This window comes from Ischnura elegans, chromosome 3 (genome assembly GCF_921293095.1).
Source record: "Ischnura elegans chromosome 3, ioIscEleg1.1, whole genome shotgun sequence".
In the NCBI taxonomy this organism is placed as follows: Eukaryota; Metazoa; Arthropoda; class Insecta; order Odonata; family Coenagrionidae; genus Ischnura; species Ischnura elegans.
Window position 1 is genome coordinate 130,222,143 of NC_060248.1, and position 25,289 is coordinate 130,247,431.

The 25,289-nt window shown below is 39.5% G+C and overlaps 1 protein-coding gene across 1 annotated transcript in view; it reads left to right on the top strand.

The window, feature by feature from the left end:
• Positions 1-25,289, top strand: part of LOC124156580 (cyclic nucleotide-gated cation channel beta-3) — a 33,501-nt gene that overhangs the window by 755 nt on the left and 7,457 nt on the right. The window contains exons 2-12 of the mRNA XM_046531210.1: positions 2,303-2,502; positions 5,321-5,523; positions 5,622-5,714; positions 10,156-10,808; positions 12,737-12,832; positions 17,365-17,552; positions 18,268-18,409; positions 18,499-18,658; positions 19,784-19,965; positions 21,728-21,909; positions 24,514-24,615. Coding sequence (XP_046387166.1) covers positions 2,321-2,502; positions 5,321-5,523; positions 5,622-5,714; positions 10,156-10,808; positions 12,737-12,832; positions 17,365-17,552; positions 18,268-18,409; positions 18,499-18,658; positions 19,784-19,965; positions 21,728-21,909; positions 24,514-24,615 — 2,183 coding nt within the window. The 5' untranslated portion in view covers positions 2,303-2,320. The remainder of the gene's footprint in view (positions 1-2,302; positions 2,503-5,320; positions 5,524-5,621; positions 5,715-10,155; positions 10,809-12,736; positions 12,833-17,364; positions 17,553-18,267; positions 18,410-18,498; positions 18,659-19,783; positions 19,966-21,727; positions 21,910-24,513; positions 24,616-25,289) is intronic.

A 25,289-nucleotide genomic window follows, 5' to 3' on the forward strand; every position in this document is an offset into this window, starting at 1 on the left:
AACTGGTATGTGTTTCTCATAATTTGTGTCGTTAATGTTCTGGTATTGCTTGAATTTATAGTCTATGGGATTATTGTAAAATTGACGTATTCCCTATGGCATCATTCAAAATATAAAAAACCGTATTATTCACATATAGTGGTTTTTCTTTAAAAAAAGAGACTAACTTTAAAGAAGTGGTGTAAACAGGCCCACAACCTTGGTTTCGTTTACTGATGCACTTCAAAAACCAATAACTTGTTCAGAAACTGAAACTGCTTGAACCCCCTACACCACCCAAAACCCCATAAGTAAATACCAAAAAACTTCTGATTTCAGTTTAACAAATGTAGCACTTGATGTTTTCCTTTTTCTGCCAGCAGCAAGTTCTGTCTCTGGGCAATAAAATATTGGCACAAGGTGACGTTATGGTGTCACCTTCTTTGTGTGAGCTACTTTAAGCAGTGGAGTCATTATGATTATTGGCGCTGGTGGAAAACTTGCCAAAGGAGTGCATTCAATGCTGCTCTTAGGCCATTATGTTGCCATGTATTATGAAGCTTATGTTTAAACATTAAAACAATAGTAGTTTTGTTAAAAAGGGCATTTTTTGTACTTGGTTGTTAAGTTTTCCTTATATAAATAATAATAATAATAATATATTTATTAAATGGATGAAAACTCTTTTTGTGATCATAATTGGTTTATTAAAGGTGAGAGGGGTTCATTAACCCTTTTACTGCCAGCCCATTTCGGGTGGGATGTACGAAGACTGCCAAGGTTATTTACCGAAATTAGCAACATTCAGATTTTAAAATTTTTCAGCTACCTACTTAATTTTATTTAATACATCTAGATTTTTTCCCAATGCTTAAGATATATTTATATCTTATAACCATAGATAGATTATGGGGGTTTACTTAAATTACAGCCGTTGAAAAGGCCACAATCACAAAAGAAAGTCTGGCCTATAAATCGGCCCTTGGCAGTTTTCGCTCAACCAGCAAGGGCCGATATATCAGCCCAGTGGCAGTATAAGGGTTTAAGGAGAGAAAAATTAAATTAATCGAGAGGAGAAGTCACAGCTATGCAATGAATAATAGCAAAATAAATATGACAAAAGAAAAAAAGATGGAATGGAATCATTGAAAATTAGTGGCCATAAAGGTAAACATATTCTTCAATTTCACTTTGTAGAACAAGAAAAAGAATGCATTCTGCAGAGAATTATGCAACACTGCTTCTCATATATCTTCATGAGGCTCTTTCACTTGTGTTAAAATTGTCAGCATCTCTTGGTATTTCATTGCCATCGTACATTACACATACTACAGCATATGAAAAGAGTAATTATTTGGAATATATGGTACATTAAGAGAATTGCACAGCCTGGTGTTCAAAGAAGGTGCCCTAAGTGACACCTGCAACAGTGGCAAGAGAGGGCATATAGCAGAGCAAAGTTACTTTTCTCTTGCAAATTTTTCAAAGGCATCCATGCTCTTCCAATGATCTTCCTGCTGATTCAAGAAATTTGTTATGCACTCCATGCCAAGTTACTTTGGATCGTCCATTCAGTGGTAGCTACTATCATGTTTGGATTCTATGCCCTGTTTTCACATCTCAAGAATTTACTTTTATAGCTGGAGAGCCAATGGAATTTGTGCTTCCTGCCAATTGATCCCGCTAGGGTTATGAATGAAAGATATGAGGTATGGTGTCAGTTTTTTGCTGTGAATTCATAGAAAAATACAATGTAATTCTTGCTTGTAAAGGCGTGTTAAGTACCGAAAAAACGTTTTTGAGACAGTATGAAAACGTTTTGGATACCATGTAAAGATATATTTAGGATCAATGCAGAGGTAGGCATATTTCTTTTACTTATGTAGGTGATATTGCCATCACATCTTCTGCTACATGTTCACCAAGCCCCACTGTCAGTTTACAGGTAAATATGTCTCATGTTAGGGATTGCTGCTGGAATTTGTGCTAAACTATATGTTTAATGTTGTAATTCATTCTACCATCTCTGCAGGGAGGTGTTACAAAGTGCACTCAGATGGCTAGGAATTGGTACATAAATTATGCAGGGTATTTTTTGGTATGGCAACATTTAAAAGGGGGAGTGGGAGCAATATGTATAAATCCAGTTAGTATTTATCAACCAATTGGATAAACTAGATATGATGCCTAATATTTATCTAACTCTTTGCTGTCTCAATCTCATGTATATTTCATATTCAGGATGCCTTCTCCTCATGAGCTTAAGATAAACCTATCAATGGATTATCTTCTTTCTTGTTGATAAATCAAATCTGTCTTGCAGATTTGACTACTCCTAAGAATGATATTTCCGGAGCATGTGGAAATAATAAATCCTGAGAGAATGAATGAAATAAGAATGGTCCAAGATGAAGAGTATGGCTCTTCTGCTGTATGTCATCAAAAGATCAAAGTGCTTCAAAGACAAACTGAAATCTCCGAGCTCCAAATGCCACAGCCACCTGAGCAAAATGGATTGGTTTTGTAAGTTTTGTTTTTCATAATATGCCATTTTTATGTAAGATTCGATAAAATGATCTGTAAAAATCTTAAATTTTAGTGAGAAGCTGTCTTTCTGGACTTTTGTTGAATGTGAAAATACATATCCTAGTTAAAAGTTACATTCATGCAATTGGCATGGAAGAAATGCACTCCTACTCTTAATTTCAGTGAAATGAAAAAAATTATGGATTGCTCCTAAATTTTTTGGATGGTAAGGTGCATATGTATAGATTGTGAAAACAAAGTTTCAAGCTGAGATGGCAGAAATGAGGTGGACAATTTGTTGGCCAAATTCTTAATCATTAAATTTCAACAATACCAGGAAATGGCATGAAACTGATTATAAATTTATTTATCGCCATAACAAAAAATGAGCTTTAAAAATTACTAAAAGTAGTTGCTCTATGAAAATTAAGAGCAGAGCTTCAAAGCAAATTAAAAGAATCAAATTGAACAATAATTGCACAAAAATTGTAGTTTGCAAAATGTGTTTGTGGTGAGAATGCATCAGCAAACAAATTAGAATTAATTCTGAGACTCCAATGGATGATGATGAATTGAGGCAGAATGACACAATAGGGTAGTTTCCTTCATCAAAGAAAACGAAAGGCATTGATTGCGATTCGTTACCCACCATTATTGTAATCATAATGTGCAAAATGCATATTTGGTTTTAGAATACCCAGTTTAGAAGAATTGCAATGGTCAATTTTATCCTCATTTGAAAAAGGCCAGATTGGCGCCCATGCGATGCCACTCCACGTGACGTCACAGGGACCTAGTTTCTATACGAGTAGATAGGAGTTTTACATCGTCTGAGATTACCAATGCATGCATGAGGCACAGAGCTCTGGGAAACATCTCTTAATAATCACCTATTAAAACTGCCTAAGGTCGGAAAGTTTTCTTCGTTTGATAAGGTATTAATATCCCTTATTTAAGCCAAGCGCTACCAGCCAGCAGGGTACTCGGCTACCTGCTAGCACCCTGTGTCATATCAGTGCTCAAAGCCTCGCCCCAAGGTCACCTCACAGGGCGACAGCTGGAACCAGAAATACGTCACATGGACTTTTCCACCCTATTATAAACAAAAGCTGAAGAGAAGTAAGATCTGATGCTTTGCTGGCGAATGTATTCGAAAAAGGCTATTTGGGCTTCCAGCCGGGTGGTCTCTCTCTCCATTCTACGTAATGGAATGAAGATGGAGAATGAGGGGCAGAATGGCGAGATACAACCACCCGGCTGGAGGGCATTTATCATTGGGAGAGCATGATTATCAAGTGTGTATAGCGTAGGACTATATTATGACATTTCACGCTCTTAGATTTTCGAATGACGATATCTATTTTTTGCGATTAAACGAAGAGTGAAAATTTTCAAGCATGCGAAAACCCAACGGATAAGTAAGAATGATGGGAAAATGGCCGCCCTGTGAGGTGACCTTGAGGCGAGCCTTGAGCGCTGATACGGTGCAGGCTGCTAGCAGGTAGCAGAGTACCCTGCTAGCTGGTTGCGCTTGGCTTAAATAAGGATTACTAATACCCTATCAGACGAAGGAAACTTTCCGACCTTAGCCAGTTTTAATAAGTGATTATTAAGAAATGTTTCCCTGAGCTCTGTGCCTCATGTATGAATTGGTAATCTCAGACGATGTAAAACTCCTATCCTCTCGAGAAGAAAATAGGTCCCTGTGACGTCACGTGGAGTGGAATTGCATGGGTGCCAATCTGGCCTTTTTCAAATGAGGTTAAAATTGACCGTTGCCATTCGTTTGAACTGGGATTTCTAAAACCAAATAATTTTTATATTATGAAAACCCTAATGGTGGGTAACGAATAGCAATCAATGCATTTTGTTTTCTTTGATGAAGGAAACTACCCTATTACCCTTCAGGTGAAGCCTTCTGCAGACACTGCCTCACAGAAATCCTCAAAAGTGTATTGTGGCCAAGGGAAAGGAACTGGATTGGTGACATTCACTCACCAATAGCTTAGTTTGGGGGTTAGCTTTATCCTCACCCATCCAAACCTTGAACCTTCGGGTTTCGTTGCTGAATGAGTGAGTAATCATTGATTCTATGTCTATGAAATTATTTCAATTCAAAGTTTGGAAAAGTTGGTGTGGATGTCCAGAATTTATGCATTTTCATTGGTATATTTCTTGGTTTCTTCATTGGATCAGGCTTTTCATAGCCGATGTTGTGAAGCTGTCTGATTCCCTCATTTACCCTTACCCTTAGGCCAGGTGCCATATGATTGGGCAGCAGCAGCCAATCCAGTTGGAGTGGTGCTCTCTTGGTTTTTCATTGCCTTAGAAATGGGTTTCCATGCATTGCTAATGGAAAAGCGCATGTGCTGGTTGGCATTCTTTCTTTCCAAACTAATTTCAATTGCTTCCTTGATGAACCTATCCAAATGTTTAGATCATTGTGTCGAAATCTTAGCATCTTCAAACAGGATGGTGTAGTTATGTGTTTTATGTTCGGCAATGGCAGAGTTTTTCGGTTGTCCTTGCCTCAGATGCCATTAATGCTATTTCAGCGAGGTCTCAATGGTTTGTCCAGTTTCCCCTCAGTTCAACACTTGTCTGCCCTGATGACGATGGGTGAGTCAAGCATCAAATCATGACTATGGAAAACCTGACCCAGTGTAGAACCCAATTAAAAATTCCTGAAACTGGTTCGCCGTAGCAGCATTTGATCCCATGATGAAATTTTTCTGTTTGGTGTAGCTTTCCGTATGATACGAGCCCTTAAATGTCTCTAAATATTTTTAAATTTATTTTATCGTCCTTTTTTTAGGTCACCAAAGGAACTGGTCACCCAAGTACCTGGTGACTTGCATCCTCACCACCACCTGATTCACACGCGAATGACTCACCTTGTCGGAGCATTTTCAGCGAGGGCCCAAATATTTCTCTCTAAACTGCAGAGGCCTCCGACACCCACTCAGTCCTCGACATCATCATTTAACTCTTCGAATGCGGTCAGCGTACAAAGTTTGAGTGAGTTTCATTTGAATTTCTCCTTTGAACGTTGCTTGTTAAAGTGCAGGAATTTTGCTTGCGGTGGTGATTGTGCATTTGTTCTTTTTTCATGCAAGGACCTAAGGCGCAGTCATTTGGGACAGTTCAACCTTCTGCAGTATCATCATGCACTGATTGTGTAACCTGTACAAAAGCCTTGGATCCCCAAAGTAAGTCGTACAATTTTTGTGAAGGTTAATCCAATTAAATTTGTATGAAAATTATTATTTCACAAGGACCATAAGAGCAGTAACCTTTTCGACATGACCAGATATAAATTCACCTAATATCCTGATATTGGCCGTGGGAAACAGACTGTCCCCTCCCCTACCCTGAATGTGTGAATTTCATACGCACATGGAGGTTAGTATTGGATGAGCCCGTCAATGCATGTAATAACTGTACACATTTAGTGCTCTTTCTTATGAAAACTAGCCATTTCTATCTTCTGCCATCATGATATTGGATGTATAAATTGCGTATTCCTACTTTACACAATATTTAAATTTCATCGTATAGACACCTCTTTCCTCGACCAGCATATCCCTGAAAGATAGGATACCAGTTGTGAACCTTTGGTGTGAAAGTAAAATACCAGCATTAAAAAAAATGTTTATCTGACTCTCCAAACTCACAAGAAATTTAAAAATGTAGTTCCCATTATTTTCTGAACACACCCCATGGTGACCTTTTCTCTCGCATTAAAAAAACAAATAGCAATAACTGCACAAAGTTAAATAATTTGCCTAGTTTCAATAAATTTGGTGTCATCTTCAGATGACTTTATGTCAAATTATCTTACCCCAGCAAGAGAGAGAGAGAGAGAGAGCAGGAGTAGGGGAAGGTTGTGTGGGAGATGAAGGCAGAGGTATGGAAGAGGCTGTGTGGAAGGTGAAGGGTGGGAGGACAAGTGTGTTGGAGAGGAGAATATCTAGTGGAGCTATATGTTGGTAGTTATTGTAATAGTCAAAGGCAGCTCCAGGTTTTTTTCTGGGGGAGAGGCACAATGATCTGACAGGCAAATGGTCTTCTGATATTTGAGATTAAAAATAACATACAGCAATAGGGTAGTTTTCTTCATCGAAGAAAACAAAAGGCATTGATTGCTATTCTTTACCCACCATTAGGGTTTTCATAATATACTAATTATTTGGTTTTAGAAATCCCAGTTTAAACGAATGGCAATGGTCAATTTTATCCTCATTTGAAAAAGGCCAGATTGGCGCCCATGCGATGCCACTCCACGTGACGTCACAGGGACCTAGTTTCTATACGAGTAGATAGGAGTTTTACATCGTCTGAGATTACCAATGCATGCATGAGGCCCAGAGCTCAGGGAAACATGTCTCAATAATCACCTATTAAAACTGGCTAAGGTCGGAAAATTTTCCTCGTTTGATAAGGTATAATCCTTATTTAAGCCAAGCGCTACTTGCTAGCATGGTACTCTGCTACCTGCTAGCATCCTGCGTTGTATCAGCGCTCAAAGCCTCGCCCCAAGGTCATCTTACTTGCGGCAGCGGGAGCCAGAACGACGTCACACAGGAGTTTTCCCGGCATACATACTTAGCCGTTGCATTTTCGTGCGCTTGAAAATTTTCACTTTTCATTTAATCGCGAAAAATAGATATCGTCATTTAAAAATCTAAAAGCGTGAAATTCGTACTCCAGGAGTAATAATCTTTCGATTTAAACAATAAAAAAATAATAGGAAAACACCCTATTACTGTGCGAAGTATTCTCTTCATTTTAATATGAAAGTCATTAATATGAAATGAAATGATTGAGCCTCCATAATACACTAAACAAAATGAATGTAATGATAACCGTATTAAAAATCTTGTCTATTTTTTAAGTGCCTGGGGGGGGGCATTTACCCCCAAATCCCCCCTATATCTGCCCATGATGATGATAACAATAATAATAATAATATTGATTCTTCTTTATTGGAAGAGATAGGGATGAGAAAGTCCCATCTTCCATCTAACCCCTCGTCAGACGTTAAATATTTTTTCAGAGGAATATATTTTCAAGTCACTCTAGAAATTGCAGTCAATTTATAACAAAAGATAAGTAGAAGTATGCTTTAAAAAACTACAAAAAAATGCAGAGTGAACAACGTTACATATGCCAAGTGTAAAAGGTGTGAACAAATATAGGAAAAACCTGGAGAAATCGACTTTCGTTCGTATTGGAAAAAAACCCACTGCAGGGAAATGCCCACACAAGAAGGGGAGCATGAAAAACCTGCAAAAATGCTATGAGTTGTGAGTATATGTTATGAGTAAAATGCTATGGATTATAGACAGTTGGGGTTTGGGTTGGTGTGGTGGCTAGAGTGTTGGCTTCCCACCCCGTGGGCTCGGGTTCAAATCCTGGCAGTTTCAGAGAATTTTTAGTGACTGCTCGATCCCTGCTTGAATGCTGTGTGGAGGACGTTTCAAGCGCAACACTCTGTCCGTCGGATGGGACGTTGAGCCGTGGTCCCCTTGGCACCTTTCGTTGAGAGCAGGTTAATGCCGATGCCAGGTTTCTCTCCACCCTTCCATACATACCCTTCCCTCATAGTGCAAATTACCTCAGCTGTCGGTCGCATCCTCAAAATACCATACTAGACAAACACAGTAAAATCAAAATGGCCCTCAGAGGAAATTCTAGCTGTTGTTGATGCTGAGATGTCATTGAGCAATCATGGAAAGTCAAACAAGGAGGGGGTTTGGCTGTGGGAAAAGTGTTGTCTCCTTCCAAGGGCAAGGGGCGCACTGCAGATGGTGAGGGTGAATTACCCAGGGTGAATGCCTCGACTTAGTGCAGATGTTGCACGTGGTGTCGGAGGATGGGGTGGTGATTTTTCTCTGTCCAGTGGCCTTTGTGGATAACACTGGAACTTACTTAATTGGTGAGTTGGGTGGAGAGAATGGATTTTGTATGTGTCTGGGGGGATCCTTTGGACTTGGTGCATACCTAGCACGGGGCAGATGGGGGGAATGTGGTGTGTTAGTGTGGGACTACAGTCAAAAGAGGTTATTCTGTGTACCAAATGAAAATTACCACATTTGGAGAGCTGTTGGATATTCAAGTGAATCGTTCATTGCGTCATTTGTTGCTCAAGGCAACAATAATGACATGATGGAAAAGAACCGTTCCCGAGGAAATGAACCCTCTGTGTGAGCCGTTATTTGTGTGCCAAAGGTGCTCGCTTACTGAACTTCCTAACAATTCTCATAAGGGTGGTCCTTATTTTTAAAGTTTTCAAATTTCTTTTGGGACGCCCCCCAGTTTTGTTCCTTTTGGTGAGAAAATAAATCATGAAAATTATTTTTGCAATGCGATACCGGGAAAACGTGCTGCATCGCACTTAAAGTTGGGGGGGCAAAACTGGGGGGCATCCCAGATGGGAATTCATCACAGGAATTGCATTGGTACAATTGACACATGGATCACAGGGGCATTATCTCTCAAGTGGTGCTGATTGGAAGTAATTACAGGAATATGTCAATGCACACAGGTGGATGGTTACTGGGAAATATCACTGTAAAAGTTCCTATATTCATTTGCAGGATTTCATTATCCTATGTCTGAATCGTCAATGCCCGGACCAATGAAGTACCATTTACCATTGTGCCCTGTGCCCACGCCAATCCTTCCTTTCTCCTCCTGCACTCCTACCCTCATAAGACCCTCGGTTCCTCACCTACTTCTCCCTCTGCTGGTCAAAGATCCATCAAAACTGGGAAATCCACCCAACCTAAGGCCGCTCCTCCCCACCTATCTATCAACTCTCAACTAACCCCACCTTTTCCTGATGCAAAGAAATAAAATCTCATAAGTTGAATCCCAGAGTTTGTACAATGACAAAGAAATGCATGCAAGAAGAAGCACCTTCACAAACCATTCAGGGGGTTCGCTCTCAGAAATGATTCTCTGAATTTAGATAGAAGGACTTAGATATAAGATTTAGGTATGGAGAATCAACCATCGCTACTAAGCCTGTTTTGGCGACAAACAGAGATAAAAATATAGCATTCAAGGTTATATTGATGAAGTTTATAGTTTATCTCAAGAATTTCATGCTTTCACGATGAGTGAGAATGGACAACAGATATTGAGAGTATGCAACCCGCTTGCCACTCAAATTGTGTGATTGGGGTGGCATGCGCTCACTCTCGGTGTGGTATCTCAGAAATTAAAGGGCAGAAATGAAAGAAACTTTTGATGATACTCGGCAAATGTCTAATGGGTCGTTGTAGAAGACAAAAAAGTGATAGAATCATCCGAGAGTGACATCTTCAGTTATGTCTGAAAAAACACACAAAAATACCAAAATTTCAAAACTTAAAGTGCGATGCGGCACGTTTTCCTCGTATCCGATTGCAAAAATAATTTTCATGATTTATTTTCTCACCAAATGGAACAAAATGCTCGTATGTATTTGTGTAAATCTTTGATAACATCGAAATTCTAGCCAAAATTTACAAGTGCAGAATAATCCCCCTGGTCTTTTCTAATGGCTAACCTGTTTAACCAGTGAATATTCATTGGTATGTTGTCACAATTTTGTGAAAAAAATGTATGCACCGTTGCTTCATTAGTTAATTCTTTCCAATCCAGGTCGGGCCTACCTTTGTTGGCTGGTCTTGGTGTCCCTGTGTTTCATGTACAACTGCTGGGCCATTCCCCTTCGCTCGTCATTCCCAAAGGAAACGCTCACCATTTGGGACTCCTCCCTGAAGTGGAGCGCCATGAGGAAGCCTACCCCTTTGGGCCAGCCTGCTTGGAGCACTGCTGAAGTCGAATTGAAGGCCCAGACTTTCGGAAAACCGTTGGAAGAAAGAATGCCGTCTTTGCCTAATGTTGGCCACTCGTCAGAGGATGGTGGAACTCTATCTGTCGGCTCTGAATCTCCTTTTCTCGAGGAAAGAGGGTCCGTTCACTTGCGACATGGATCTCATTCGAAGGAATCTTCTGAAAAAGGTTTTGTGATGAATGGTGCACCACGTGCAGCAGCTGTGCATTCTGAGCCTCCGTCCTTGGCTCCCGTTACATCGTCTCCGTGGCCATCCGTCAACTCATCCTCGTCAACTGGGTCCAATGGGAACTTGCTGACGCCCACTTGGCTCACCTTAGACATTATAGCCGATGTGATCTACCTACTTGATGTTGTTTTTGTTCAGCCACGAGTATCTTTCCTGACCGAACATGGAATCTGGGCACGAGAAATAAGGACCACCTTTCATTCATATTCAAAGAGAAAGCGATCTAAGGTATGTGGTTGTTCATTTGTTAGGCTTAAACCCGGTGGCATAGTCGGGGGTGTCCGGACCCCCCCTAAATATAAAAACGCAATTATTTTCCTTCTTAAAAGAAAACAAAATATTGAAAAATTATGAATTTACAAAATATTTCTTTGAAAAATGAAGTTTTTTCGATCATGAAAAGTGTTAAAATTAGTTTAAAGCCCTCTACTTATTACCCTGTTTTTCAAAAATCTCCCCCCCTGGTTTTGGACCCCACCCCCATTGAATAAAATTCCTGGCTCTGCCACTGCTTAGTCCTGAATCACGTGATCAGTCTTTACATTCATTTCCAGCTATACCGCCAGTAATCGCTCCAATGATGGCTTTAAAATGACCATTTCACACAATCATTTTCCACTATGGATCCAGGTTTAGGAATCCCATCCCTTTTTCCAACACTTTGCACATACCTTTTTCGGTGCCTATGACCACCACTAGATCTGTCTTTCTGCCAATTTGAGCGCATGTTCACTAACAGTGATAGTGATACCACATTTAGCTTTTAATGGATGAAATGACCATTGTAAATACAGAAAGCAAAGGAAAATGGACTGCAGAATGCTCATGTGATTCTGATAATGAAGTATTAAAATAAATAAAAGATCGTAGCTTTTTCCACAAGAATTTTTGATGCGTACAACGCGTTTCGGCTCACTGAGCCACTGTCTTGTACCAGATGATGGCTCAGTGAGCCGGAACCCGTTGTACGCTTTAAAAATTCTTGTTGAAAAGTGCTACGATCTTTTATTTCTTTAAATATGTCTAACTTCCACCAATTGAAGCCTGAATCTGTTGAACTTATGAAAATGAAGTGTTGAACGACTACTTTTTTGGTCTCTGAAAAGCTATTGCGGTCCTATCATCACTCTTGAGGGATGGAAGAAATGATTGAGTCATTCGGGCTTTAAAGATTTGACATGAAATTGCTCAATTAGATGCAGTCTCTCTTTTCTGGCCTCTTTTCTCATCCTCACGTGGGCTGTACCTCTCAACTGTGAAACCACCTTGCCTGATGTGAGGTGATAGTTTCTTCTTCTTATTAAGTATGTAAATAATTTTCTAATCTTACTTTCAGATCTTCTTTAATATGCATAAAAGCCTTTCTCTTTTTGTGCAAACAAATGTCAAATGTATACAGGTGAAGAAAATAAAAGGAAAACTAGACTACAATGCAGGCAGAGTTTGTTGGACATAATGACCCACAGCCATTCAAGTATTTCATGACCCATATCTTATGTATCTTCTTAGGGTAAAATTGCTGAGTCAAAAAGCTGATAAAAAGAAAGAATTAGATAAATCATGTGTGGTTAAACTTAACACATTGTGTATGGGTCATAATTCACGAAGCTGTTCCTCAGACATTTTGCCTAATATTTGTCCTGAAACTTGTCACGGGGCCCAGTTCAGTGTTCAATGCAGATGTTCATAGCTAGATTTATTGCAGGTAATGAGACAAAGCGTACTTTAATGCTTAAGATGGGAGAATGTACTCAGTTGAACCAATAAATTGCTTTCTGAGCTCAAATTAGAGATCAATACCACACCTTAATTTCATTAAATGGGAAAGTTTTTTCATTTATATCTACATCCACATATCATCCCGCAAGCCACCTTGATAGGCAATTGGAAGGGGGTGTTTATTCATCTTTTTACCTTGGCGTAACCTTACTGGGATGATGAAACTTGTGAAAAATGCCAAGTGCATATGTCATGATCAAATCATGACTTTGAATCTGCGTACATATGTAACCTTAGCCTATATTACATTAGAAAATTTTGGCTTGTTATGGAATATGTTGCATGTTAACTATTTTACTTTATTCTCTGTAACCATATGAGCTCTCCTAAAAATTTTATTAAAGAGTGCAATTTTCTGTGATTCATTCTTTTTACAGCTGGATATCATTTCTCTCTTACCGCTGGATACTGTATTCTACTTTGTTGATAATGGAAAAGATCACGCTTACCTCAGACTTCCTCGTTTTCTTAAGGTAATTATCAAAATTCTATCACATTTGTGTTATAAATACATTACATGTACATTTAGAAATGTGTGAATTTGTTTCTTTATTCTCATTTCTATTGGTTAGATTAAGCTGAATGAGAATAAAGATGAAGTGTACTGAATGCAAGAATTATGTCAATGACTACTCCACTGTATTGTACAATGTGTACTTGCCTTACTGTATGATATAGTTGTTTATATCTTGTCAACTTAGTTTAAAAATCCTTTTTGGACCTTATAAGACATGTTTGGTGTACTGACATGACGTGACAATAATAAGCTCAAGAGTAAATTAGAGTTGTTGGAATGTCCACTATTTTGCTAATACAAAATCAACATTCTGCCATAGTTGCCTACGAGAAATTGCCTCTCTGCGGTCCTTCAATTCATTGTTCAGTATCATGGTCATAAATATGAATAGACCTGATTGTGTGCCATTTTCATGTGATTTCCATCAATTTAAATCATTGTACGTATGTATATCATAACATTTCAATGGAATACTCATCCAACATCATCAGGTTGAATGGATAAGCTTGACTGAATACAAAACCATTGAGATGTAAATGTTTACAGTCGCAATAATCATGCTACTCCTGATCGGCTGGAAAGATCTTGGCAATTTGGATATAAAGTAGGATTTCTATCATTTTTTAAATTTGATATAAAATGGGACTCCAAGCAGTGCCAAGTTTATATATATAATCTGAAGTTTTAAGTTTATTTATATATACCCTGTGTCTCAGTTAAAAGTATTTTTATTGAGCCAGATCTCAATGGCCTCCTTAGCAAGCCTGTCCCAAAAGTTGTTTGAATGGTGGATTAATTTGGTGCTATTCCATTTTATCTTATGGTCTCTAGACATGCTCTATGTAAGCAGAATAGTCCTGGCTACAGATTTAAGCTTTCTAGATTCTTCCAACAGACTTGAATTGAAAGATCTTTTCATGGCCAAAGAGATATGCTGGTCACTATTGTACTGGGTCCTTTCCCCTCCCCTGTAACTTCCAAATACAACACTAGGAAGGTTAGCAAGTAGGGCGGCACACACGTAATTATTTTTATCTGAGTCAGAGGGACCACAAGCCTACTTCCACCACTCTCCCTCCGATCCGGATGAGGGAACATGAGATTTCAGACGGCCAGCACTGTTTGATTCGCTTAAGGCTATAAAAATGAAGGAACTATAGGAGGAATCACCGAGAAAGGTGACTGATACCCACCTCAAATTACAGAGTAGAGGCCAATTTCCTTTTAACATTCACAAATTTAATTGACCAACCACAAGAGCATGAAATAAACCTTAGAAAAACACAATAACACCCTTTCAATGGTATTGCACTCAAGAAATCGCAATAATGAAATTTGAACACCCTAGAACAATACGCTAAATGGCAAAATAATTAATTGACAATGAAATTTAAACACCCTTGAACACTACACTATGCGGCAAAATAATTGACAAAAAGTTTATATATATATATATTGTGACGGGTGGTCACGATATTTTTTTCTTTTCGTCCCATGTCAGCGCGCCTCACGCGGCTACGATCTTCCCCGTGGAAGATTACGTGGATCGGGCGAAGTGACTCTGACCTTCATTTAGTATAAGACGGTAAAATACCATGGTTTTAGTTCCCATTCAATTGTACCCATAGGATGTAAGGCGATCACGCCACTTGTGCAGTGACGTGATTGGCTAAAATTCAAAGTGAGTGACGTGTGTCAGCTTTCCGTAACGGAAAAATCGGGAATAGCGAGGTTACGTGGTAGGAGGAGAAGTGGGGATGAAGTCATTTGGTGAACGGACACGGTACTGGTCTGTTGGTCGAGAGGGAGACAAGCCTGTCTCGAGGTACCAGCAGTGAGAGAGCACATAATTGGGAGCTGGCAGTCAATGCTCAGCTGTGAGAGGGAAGGAGACCCAAGAAAGGCAACGGCTGTGATTGCAGAGGTGTGTGACGGAGAGCGACCGGGGGAAGTGGAGCAGTTTCTGATTCCGGAGCACGGATAAAGGTGCTGGCCCAGGCGTTTGAGAAGGCGACATCTGTGCCGAAAGTGAGGCCGTCGCTGCGCTTGTGGGCCGTTTTCATCCGGAGCAGCCAAAAAGCTCCCCGAATCGCTGGCGACGGAGTCGTCGGGAACCACAGACTGCCATGCCCATAAGTATCAATCTCCAGTAATAATTCCCGTATTATCACATTCCCAAGTGCTTCAAGCAGTACCAAGAGGGTAAAGATTACCACTCTAAAGTCCGTCTACTTCATCCAAATACCGGTGATTCATGTAAAGACCAATCAAGTCACTTTCGCAAGAGTTCATGCGAGACTGCAAAAAGTCAATAACTGCACCGAGTTTTTAAATAGTTAATTGAACAGAAAAGGACTATTGATTGCACGTCTTACGCCTGTAAATAAGGGCAATTTAATGTATCATAATTTCCCGTCTTTCCAGGAGGCAGACGAGGAACATGTAATGGCTTTTCAATTCTTATTTCTTTGTGTCATCAAGGGTATTTCATCTTTTTGCTTGTGTTCATTCATCCATCATTAGTTTGTAGATTAGGCTTAGTATTGTTCAAGGGTGATTTTTCATCAGTGCGTTGATGGTTTTTCGTTGTTTTCGCCAAAGTCTCAATAATAAATGGTGATTTTTGTGCATAATGTAAAAGGTCAGTGTTCATTCGTCGGATCCTCAAACCCTTGTCCGTGCGTGAGTCAAACAACCAGTGTCCGCATTGTCATATTGTCCACCCGTATTAACAATTATTTAATCCTGGGAGTTTGGAACGTCCTTGCTTCTACCGGCAAAGCTAGTTCGTGGGCCGCGGTTTTGGGTGGCGCCCTAATAAACGATCTAAGATCGTATTCTTCTGCAATATTTTTCCCAAAATCACATTCTACCGAAACCAGATTTCGGAGTGGCGAGCTGTCGGGGAAGGAAAGAAGGAGGGGGTAACACTCGGGGGCGTGAGGGCTGAGACGGGTCGACGGGCTGGCAGGGAAACGGGCCTGTTCCGTCACAATATATATATATATATTTTTTTTAAAGAGAACCACATACAGCATACAGTTGCCATTTCATAGTGGCCAGGTAAAAATACATAAATTAGAGGGCGGAGACGCAATATAACAAGTAGAAAACAATAATTACATTTACAAAAACAAAAGGATAACAATAATGTGCAGGTACAGCCTACTTTGGTGACAAATAGGATAGGGAAAGGCTTATGAAGGATTTCAATGGAAGTGCAAAGGGGTCGATGTGTGGAGGGAGTGAGTTCAACACAGAAGTAAAAGAAAAAGGAACGTTTAGTACATTTAAATTGGTCGTTCACAGTGAGAGATTATTGAATGTTTTTTTTTCTTCACATTTACTTTCGAGAGAATATGAGAACCTCACCAAAGCGCTCCTTTCAAGCTTATAAGCAAGGACACTGAGCAGTGTGGTTTGCTTACGCGGTCCTTCAGGCAAGAATCAGATTAAGAGGAAGATTCACCGTTGAGGAGATGGTAGATAGCATCTACAGGATTACGGCAGGTACTTTTCTCCGTTCTTCCATTCTCACGCACCCAGGAATGGGTGTTGCGTCATCCTCTGCAAAGCCCTGCCACTTTTCCTTTTTTTCAGACCTCGGCTCATGTTGCGTGTTCACTGACAATGAGATGTGTGTCCTCCAACTGTTCACTCTAATTTCTCTCTTCTCAAGAGAATGCCCTCCTTTTGTGTCTCATTGTACACCCCTCATTGCCAGCACAAAAATTGTCTGCTCACGGCATTGACAGCAGTAACAGGGTGGGCGCAGGTCGAACTACTTATTCACTGTTCACTTATCCACTCATTCATTCAAACAGACATTCACCTCAATACAAAAAATAATAGGCCTTTTGGCTGCCAGTCAACACATCCAATGCAAGCCCGATTTTCATGAAAGTCGACAGAATCGGCCGATAAAATAAGAGAGAAAAATAGAGAGAGGCTTTTGCACCATTACTTCCGTTCAAATACTGCTTTTTACAAACGGCGCACTCGGGTCGAAAGAGGGAAGTTTGCTGAATGCCATGCACACGATCGGAAGACTCCGAAGTGGATATTATTCACGTACGGAGGTGAAGGAAGGGCTCCCGGAAGAGCACGTCAATTGACGGCTTGGATGGGACCACGTCAATTGACGTGCTCCACGCTGAATGTGTTAAGGGGTGCTGTCACTCTGTATCTGTTTTTTTAGGATTGTTTTATTTAAATAACTCAACTTATCAGGAAGACTCTTGGTGTTGGCTACAGCCTTTGCATGACACACTCAGGTTGATAGTACCACTGCTCTGTGGGAGGGATGGTGATGGCTGTGAGTATTCATATTGAAAAGTTGGTATTGATATACAACAATTCAAACCAGTGGAAACCCGGGGAAGGCTTCATGTAAATAATTCACTGGGAAAGAAATACATTTTAATAGAGCTGATTCAATGATTATTATTGAAATTGATTTTTCCATCATTGTTTTGATTCTTTTCGCAGGCAGGAACGTTTTGGGAGATGTGTGAAAGACTAGATGTTGCCCTTGCGTCTCCACATGTGGTTCGCATTGCAAGGACTGTGGCATCAATGCTCTACCTAGTCCATCTGCACGCTTGTGCCTATTATTTGTTTTCAACATGGGAAGGAATCGCCTCCAATGGTTGGGTCTTCTCTGGCAGGGGAAATGCGTAAGTTACTTTTCTGTGATACTGTTCATATTATTCAGTGTTCATTGCCTTTTGCATTTTAATGTAAAATATTTATGTGGTTCAGGGTTGAGTATTTGTAGTACATGTATATTTTCATTCAATCGGGAATGGCAAAACAATGTAAGGTGTGACATCTAAGAATCTCCCTTTTTTTGTGTTGCCATTTTCGATGGAACACAAAAGCAATTTGTTTCTAGAATCCTGAAAGTGATAACAGTTGTTATGTAGTTGTTTGAATGGCTATCACATGTCTGGTGAGGCAAGGTTAATATTTGACCCTTGGTCTTGAGGACTTTTTTAGTCTAGGGGAAATCATTGGCAATATCTTGAAGAAAATTATTTTTGCTGGAGAAGAACCTTGTTGATTGGATATATTTTCATATTTAGAAAGTTTTAAGGATGGAATTTTTAGCATAAGGGGTAAATTCCGTATTTGAAGGCATGTGTCACATTTGCTGTGAACTACAGAGAGATTAATATGTAATCACTGTATAATTTTTTTGATTTTTTTGGATAATTTAACATACAAATTTGACCTTCTTTCACCAATAATACCATTTTAATGTGACCTTCAAAGTAATTTTGCTTTCATTTAATTTTCATTTAAATATTTATAGATAATTTATTAGAAGAATATTCATAATTTCCTTGCTCTTCCGATTGCATTCATTTAATGAATAATTTTTATTTGCAGGTACATCCGTTGCTTTTATTTTGCCACCAAAACTGCTACATCGATTGGGAAAAATCCTAAGCCAGTGAATGAAGCAGAGTACTTATTCATGACATGGAGCTGGCTATCAGGAGTGTTTGTCTTTGCCTTGCTCATAGGCCAGGTATATTTGATTGATTTATAAAAATAATCAGAAAGACTGAGTGGGTGAACAATTATGCTCATGAATTGCTTCGTGTCATCTTTTTGCAGATTAGAGACATTGTGGCCACTGCTTCCAAAACTCGCTCAGAATTCCAACGTCTGCTAGATGAGACGATTCACTATATGCGTCGTATTCACTTGCCAGAGGGCGCTCAGAAGAGGGTCTTCCAATGGTTAACGCACACTTGGGAGCATCAACAAGTTCTTGGTGAGTGAAATTCTCACTCATTATATTTCGCTTGAAGAATAAATATTGCTTTTTGGATTCAAGAGGTGAGAGTCTACAAAATGTGAGATGTGGTGGTAAATTTTCTGTTTGGCAAGAAAGGTAAAATTAATGTTGTGTTTACTTTGGTCACAGTCACGGACTTAGTTTAATACAGGTACAGGTCGAGGTCAAAGACTTGTTGCTCCCTTCGATTGAGAGAGTCGGCAAATGCAGGTTTGCAATTCATTAAAATGACTCATATCATAGATGATGTGAGGCAAATAAGAACTCTCATACAAAAAAATTACATTTACTTAGTACAATATTAACCCTCGTGATGCTATCTGAAATATAATGGACTTGGAAAAAAATAAACATATTTCCTTACGTATTTAAATTTGCTTTTTTAATTATTGCGGTTAAACTAGTTTATAATAATAAATCTTTTTTTTAATCTTTACTGAAGTATAAATGTTTTTATTTCAATGTCATAAAGTTGAAATAATTTGTTGAAATCTTTTAAGAGCTGATATATAGACCTACAACACTTAAAGGGTCAATAATATGATTCTTGCATGGGCAGGAGATTTTGAAGACAAGGTTTTGCCAGGACCACAACCCATTTGTGATGTACCATTAGTAACCAAACAATCAGTATTTGTCGGGTCAAAGTGACGTTAGAGGCAGTGCTCAGCACACCATAACCATGATGGTTATTTCTGGCATCGTAAACTGTTGAGATTAGCATGACCAAAATAACAAATATTGGTCTGATCAGTGGGTGCAATCAGCTGCACTGGGCTCAGTGATCGGTTGATTGTGATGTCATGATGACTTGGTGGAAGCGTATCGAATGCGACAGTATGCAGCATGACTCTCACTTGTTTTCCTCCCTTCTGCTTCGTAATGGTCGGATGTGAGCATGGTATTTCTACACCCACTAAAACGACAGGTGCTCAGTGTGACAAGTTCTGTTCATTGCCATACAGGGATGGATTAAGGTCATTGTTTCATCTTTGTTACTGCGTCACTATAAATTGGCAGAAATGCTGTATGTGAGCAACTCCTTGCGTAGTACATATGTGATAACTTGAGCGTTCCCTTTCCTGTTGTGATATTTCACAGATGAGCAAGAAGTGCTGGAGTGGCTCCCGTCTAAACTCCGTGGAGATGTTGCATTGGATGTGCATGAAGTCTCCCTGTCTAAAGTCCATCTGTTCCGTCATTGTGGGCAGCAGCTCCTCCGTCAGTTGGTGCTGAAATTGCGGCCTGTGCTCTACCTACCAGGGGATTACATCTGTAGAAAAGTGAGAGAAACTGTAATTATATTTTTTAAATTGGCAGTAGCAGATGTAGTTAACTCTTATTGATACTGCTATGTGTACAATATACCTTTATAGCTCTGGAAGCTTACTCTATTTTTTTTATCTTGAAAAAGGATTTATAGTGAGTGTGCCGTGAGTATTCTTCTGCTGTATCCATCTGAAATTTTAAATCTCTGTTGTTCAATTGTACGTGATTTCTTTATTTCTTTCTGCCAGTTATTCCTCATCATCGCATCCTATCTCAGTTCTTCCTCATCTTCTACCTTTATACATATAAAAGATGGTTTCTTGAGTTTGTCCACTATGCATTTCATACAGCTGCATGGATTGTGACCAATGTTAGTATATAGGTGTATCTCATGCTTCCAAACCTTACTTGTGTTACTTTTTGTTGTGTCCAATGCAGCCTTTGCATAATTTTCTTATTATTGTTTGTTACGTCACATCATACAACCAGTGCGATTGGATATCCTGCCAGTTAGGCACACCTCTTGACACAATTTAAGGAAAAATATAACTCAGAGTACTACACTTACCTTCCACATAGCAACGAACCTCTCAAAGACGTCTCACTATGGTCTCGAATATCGCATATGTCTCGGAGATGTCTCAGATATGTAATCGTGACACGTTCAGGATTTAAAAAAAAAAACGTATTTAAACGCCATCAATGCCTTACATATATTTATTTATTTATTTCATACACCACCGAAAACAGCACTGTTCGGCCTTTACATCGGGGCTGATAACATTTAACAATCACAAACATCCATGCCCTGGATAAGGGTAACTTACCCAGGGGGGACTCGAACCCGCGACCTTCGGTTTAGCAGGCAAGGACTTTACCCCGCCGCCACCGAGGCTGGCGTTTATATATATTTTTCGTTGCAATTCTGCAGTTGTGATTATTAAAATCACGACATTTAATATGGGTTTCTTATTTTCAAAAGGTCATCCATCACAAAATTTGTCGCCAAAAATGGTCGAGAAAAGTAGGCCATAACTGTATAATTTGAATTTAATTGTTTTTTTGCCTAAATTTGAAGCATACCATAGTACAAAGTCTAATGAGACATCTCATTGAACTTTTTTTTGGACATAGTGACATTTCAGAGAAGTCTCAGAGATGTCTCTGAAGCTCTCATAATGTCTCTGAGGCGTAACATGTGATATTCAAGACATCTCAGAGACGTATTCGAGACGTATTTCTGCTATGTGGGCTATTAATCCACTTGATGCATAACTTTTTGCTAGGATATGCATTCACTTGATGTTTTTGGTCTACGCATGTACATATGGACACACATAACGACGACACAATGTTGTGGAGCAGGGTGTAAGCTGATCCCGTGCAAGGTGTATGGAAATCGTTTTTTCCATTATATGCTGTTTACTGTCACTTGCTCACCGTCTTACTTAAATTTTGAGTCAACGGACAATATTGGGTGAATATCATCGTATCTGCTGTGTTCCTTTACCTAAAAATCTTTCTATGTGCTGCCAATTGCAAGTTTCTCACTTCTCTGGGTGCTATCCTTCCCGAGCAATGCTGCGTGGCCTGCTTGTCAGCTGTAAATCTAAATGTTCCAAGAGTAGTTTGGTCTTACTAATGAGTTAATGAATCAGTCAGTCAGCTCATCAGTCATCTTGCATTATGTATTAGTGATGGAAGAAGTTATTTGTGAGGCTAAAACTCTGTTCTTTTTATGTTTGGGGGCCAATTTTAATGGTTCTCTTTATGCAGGGTGAAGTGGGGAAGGAAATGTACATCATCAAAGCCGGCATTGTGGAAGTGGTTGGTCAGAAGAAGGCAGCCAATGGCAGTGAAGAGAGTGAAGTGCTTGCCACGCTCACAGAGGGCTCTGTCTTTGGAGAGATCAGCCTCCTCGACATTGGTGGGGGGAACAAGAGGACTGCTGACGTGAGGTTTGAGTTACATTTCATCTCATTTGAGCTCTGTGTTGGATTTCCTACATGTTGCATGTCACTCCTTGTGCTTACCATCCATTTGATGTCTATTAATGTTGCTTCCTTTGGGTCGAAGGGTACCGTGTTTTGCAAGATAAAAGTTTCATGTACAAGGAGCACCTTGCTAAGTAAAATCGCAATGTGATGTGGCAGTTGCGTCTATTCGCAACACTTGTGGATGCTATGTGGCCAGTAAGCCATTTGAAGGTAGCATTGTCATCAGCTTAGCACATAATCATCCTCTGATTATGAATTTGAAGCTCGGGCTATAAGTCTATATGATATGCAGGATACAGGAAATTCCCTACATTGAAGTAAATCTAGATCATACATGCAAACAGATACATCCTTCTGTATACCTCTTCATGTACAATGACAACGATCCACAATTTTCTCCCCAGTGTATATACCAGGCACAGGTAGAGCTGCCTGTGTGAAAATTTCCACCTCTTCAGCCAAATTGGTTATGCATCAGAATGCATGAAGGGGACAATTGGCACAAAAAAGTTTAAAGGGACCAGTGTTACCTTTCCCATGTAAGTGAAGGAGAAGATGAAAGACAGGCTTCTAGTGAGGACGCATGATGCACATAAAATCTAGGAAGAACTCAACCTAATTGATAAATGGCATTGGGAAGGGTCCAAACAGACAACAAACAATTCCTTCAATCAATGTATTATCGTAGATTTTTAAAAAATTTTTTTAGTTCTCATTAATTCATTTTTTTATTTACTTGGTGGTGGAACATTTTCGGTGGTCGGAAGCTATTATGTCGAAGTGATTCATGATATGAGTGATTTATGGCTATAGAGAGAAATATGTTTAATTCGAATGCATGTAATTTGAAGTCTAATATTTTTGGTCCCTTCAATTTCGAATCAGTAAGGTTTTACTGGATGTATGTAATTATGTATAGGAAACTCCAATAGGGGTTGTTCAAAATATTAGGGTCTGATGGAGTGGTCTTTTATATACATAATGGATATTCATTAGAAATTTTCAATCACACAATTTCTATTGAGCCACATACATATTAATGCCATGTAGTTAAATGCTTGGCAATTATTTTATAAATGGTAGAAATATATTTAGTATGTGATGAAGATGTAGGAATTTAGTTGTAATAATTTATAGCTTAAACCTGTTAATAAGTGTGGCCATAATACTATTGATATACAATCTTTTGTGCAAGAATGTAAAAGTTGAATTCACCACAGTCATGATCTTTCTCCATCTGATGAGCGGGAGGGGCTCTCCATTTCTACCGATGCTTCATTGGGTTACTTTTCCATCGTCCACTGGGCTGATTGATGCCCAGTGCTCTAGTGACAGGCTTATATATGTATGTACTGCCATGGATGGAGATGAGAATGGAGAAGCCAGGTAGGACTTCTGCAGCCCAATTTCAAATGGGATTCCATGCTTTACTCCAGTTTAGCCCTAGACATCTGTTGAAGTTGTTGTTGGCTAGATAAATCTCTATGGCCTTCTTGGTGAATCTATCCCAGAATTCATTGGAACAGCAAAGCCGTTTTTGTTCGGTACCATCTTGTGGGAGGACCAATTACAACCAGCCTCTTCCACCCACGGCAGTATTCAAGAGCTCTTGCATCAATCACACCTTAGGATGATGGAAAAGTATGTGTAAGACTCGAAGTATGGGTGATTATGCAATAACAAGATACTGAACACCAATGTAGTTTTACGGAAGTTTATTGTGACTCCAAAAAGATACATGTACACGGCACACTGTAGCACAGCCGATGATCACTTAGGCGGCCCGCACTCACTACACGTATTGCCAGTCCTCTCCTAAAAGAACTTCTAGGTCTCCCCCTAGATTAATCCATTTTCGCGCATTGCGGTACTTAACACAATCTATCAGGATATGTCTAATATTTAACGGGTACCGACAACCATCGCATTGGGGAGGTTCCTTCTCTTCAGTAAAGAGATACGCATGGGTCAGGGGGCTGTACCCTATCCTCAATCGTGTGAGTACTACCTCCTCTCTCCAATTACTACGAGCTGAGGAGGGCCACGCTGCTACTATGTCCTTGATGCCACGGAGCTTGTTATTATTAAGAATCCTCCACGACTTCCTCCATTGTTCCAATACCGCATTTCTTAGTGATGCTCTTAGGTCCTCGTAGGGAACCAGCGTTGAGGCAAACTCTTCGTCACTCAGAGCTTCCTTGGCCATAGCGTCTGCTATCTCATTCCCGGCTATCCCCTCATGTCCCGGTACCCACAGAAAAGGGATATTAAGGATTGGAATGTTTTCCACAGAAAGCCTGTGCAAAATTCACTGCAGCAGTTCACCGCTTGAACATAAAATTCTTGGAGTCCATCCACCTCTTAGCAAATGTTAAGTTTCCCTTCAATGCTTTTAATCATCACCAAACCTAGAGTAAGATTTTTGTGGAATATTTCCATCCTCTCTGCACCAGATGCACCGAGCACTTAATTGGCCCAAGGTACATAGATGTTACAGATACATGTGTTGTTTTCATTGTATATTCCTTATCTGTTCTGTGCCCTCACCTCTCATTTGCTTTTCAGGTCTAAAGGATTCTCAACTTTGTTTGTTTTGAGTAAAGCAGACCTCAAGGAAGCCCTAGAACATCATCCTGAGGCCAAACAAGTGTTGAAAGAGAAAGCCAGGTTAGTTTGTGCATTATGCTTTATTTTATGAGAATTTTGCACATGCAAAGTAAAGAGGGAGATTAGGGGGAGAAGCTATTCCATAGAGTAGGAATAGTGTTACTTTGTGGAAATACCTCAGCCTGATATTTGTACATATGTATTAAACAAGTTATATCACTTACTTATACTGCCGGTATTTAATTGCATTCAGTTGAAGAATTTTTGCATATCATGTTGTTTTTAATAGCCTACATCAGTATTTGCAGTGATAATTGATCCTTTGGAATTCTGTGGAATGAAATGGTATACATATATAGGTATATTGATTACTACTCAATATATTTATAGTCTTAAATTATTGTTTTTTGATTGAAACATTGCTGATATATTTATATTGTATCAAAATAGTTCATAGACAGTGTACTCCAAACTGAAATTGAGGATATGTCCTCATATGTAAGAATATGAATGTACAGTAGGGCGGATCGGAAAAATCGATTTTTTTCAAATCCATCTGGCCCAATGAAAAAAAGTTGTGGGGCCGATCAAAAATAAGGCCTGAAAAATTTGAGACCTCTAGGTGAACCCCTGACCCTCGCTCTAATGCGATTTAGGGGGGGGAGGGTCAAAAATCTAAAAGTGTAATATTTTATGGTCATTCCCTATAGATTTTGCCGAGTTACTGCCCTTCA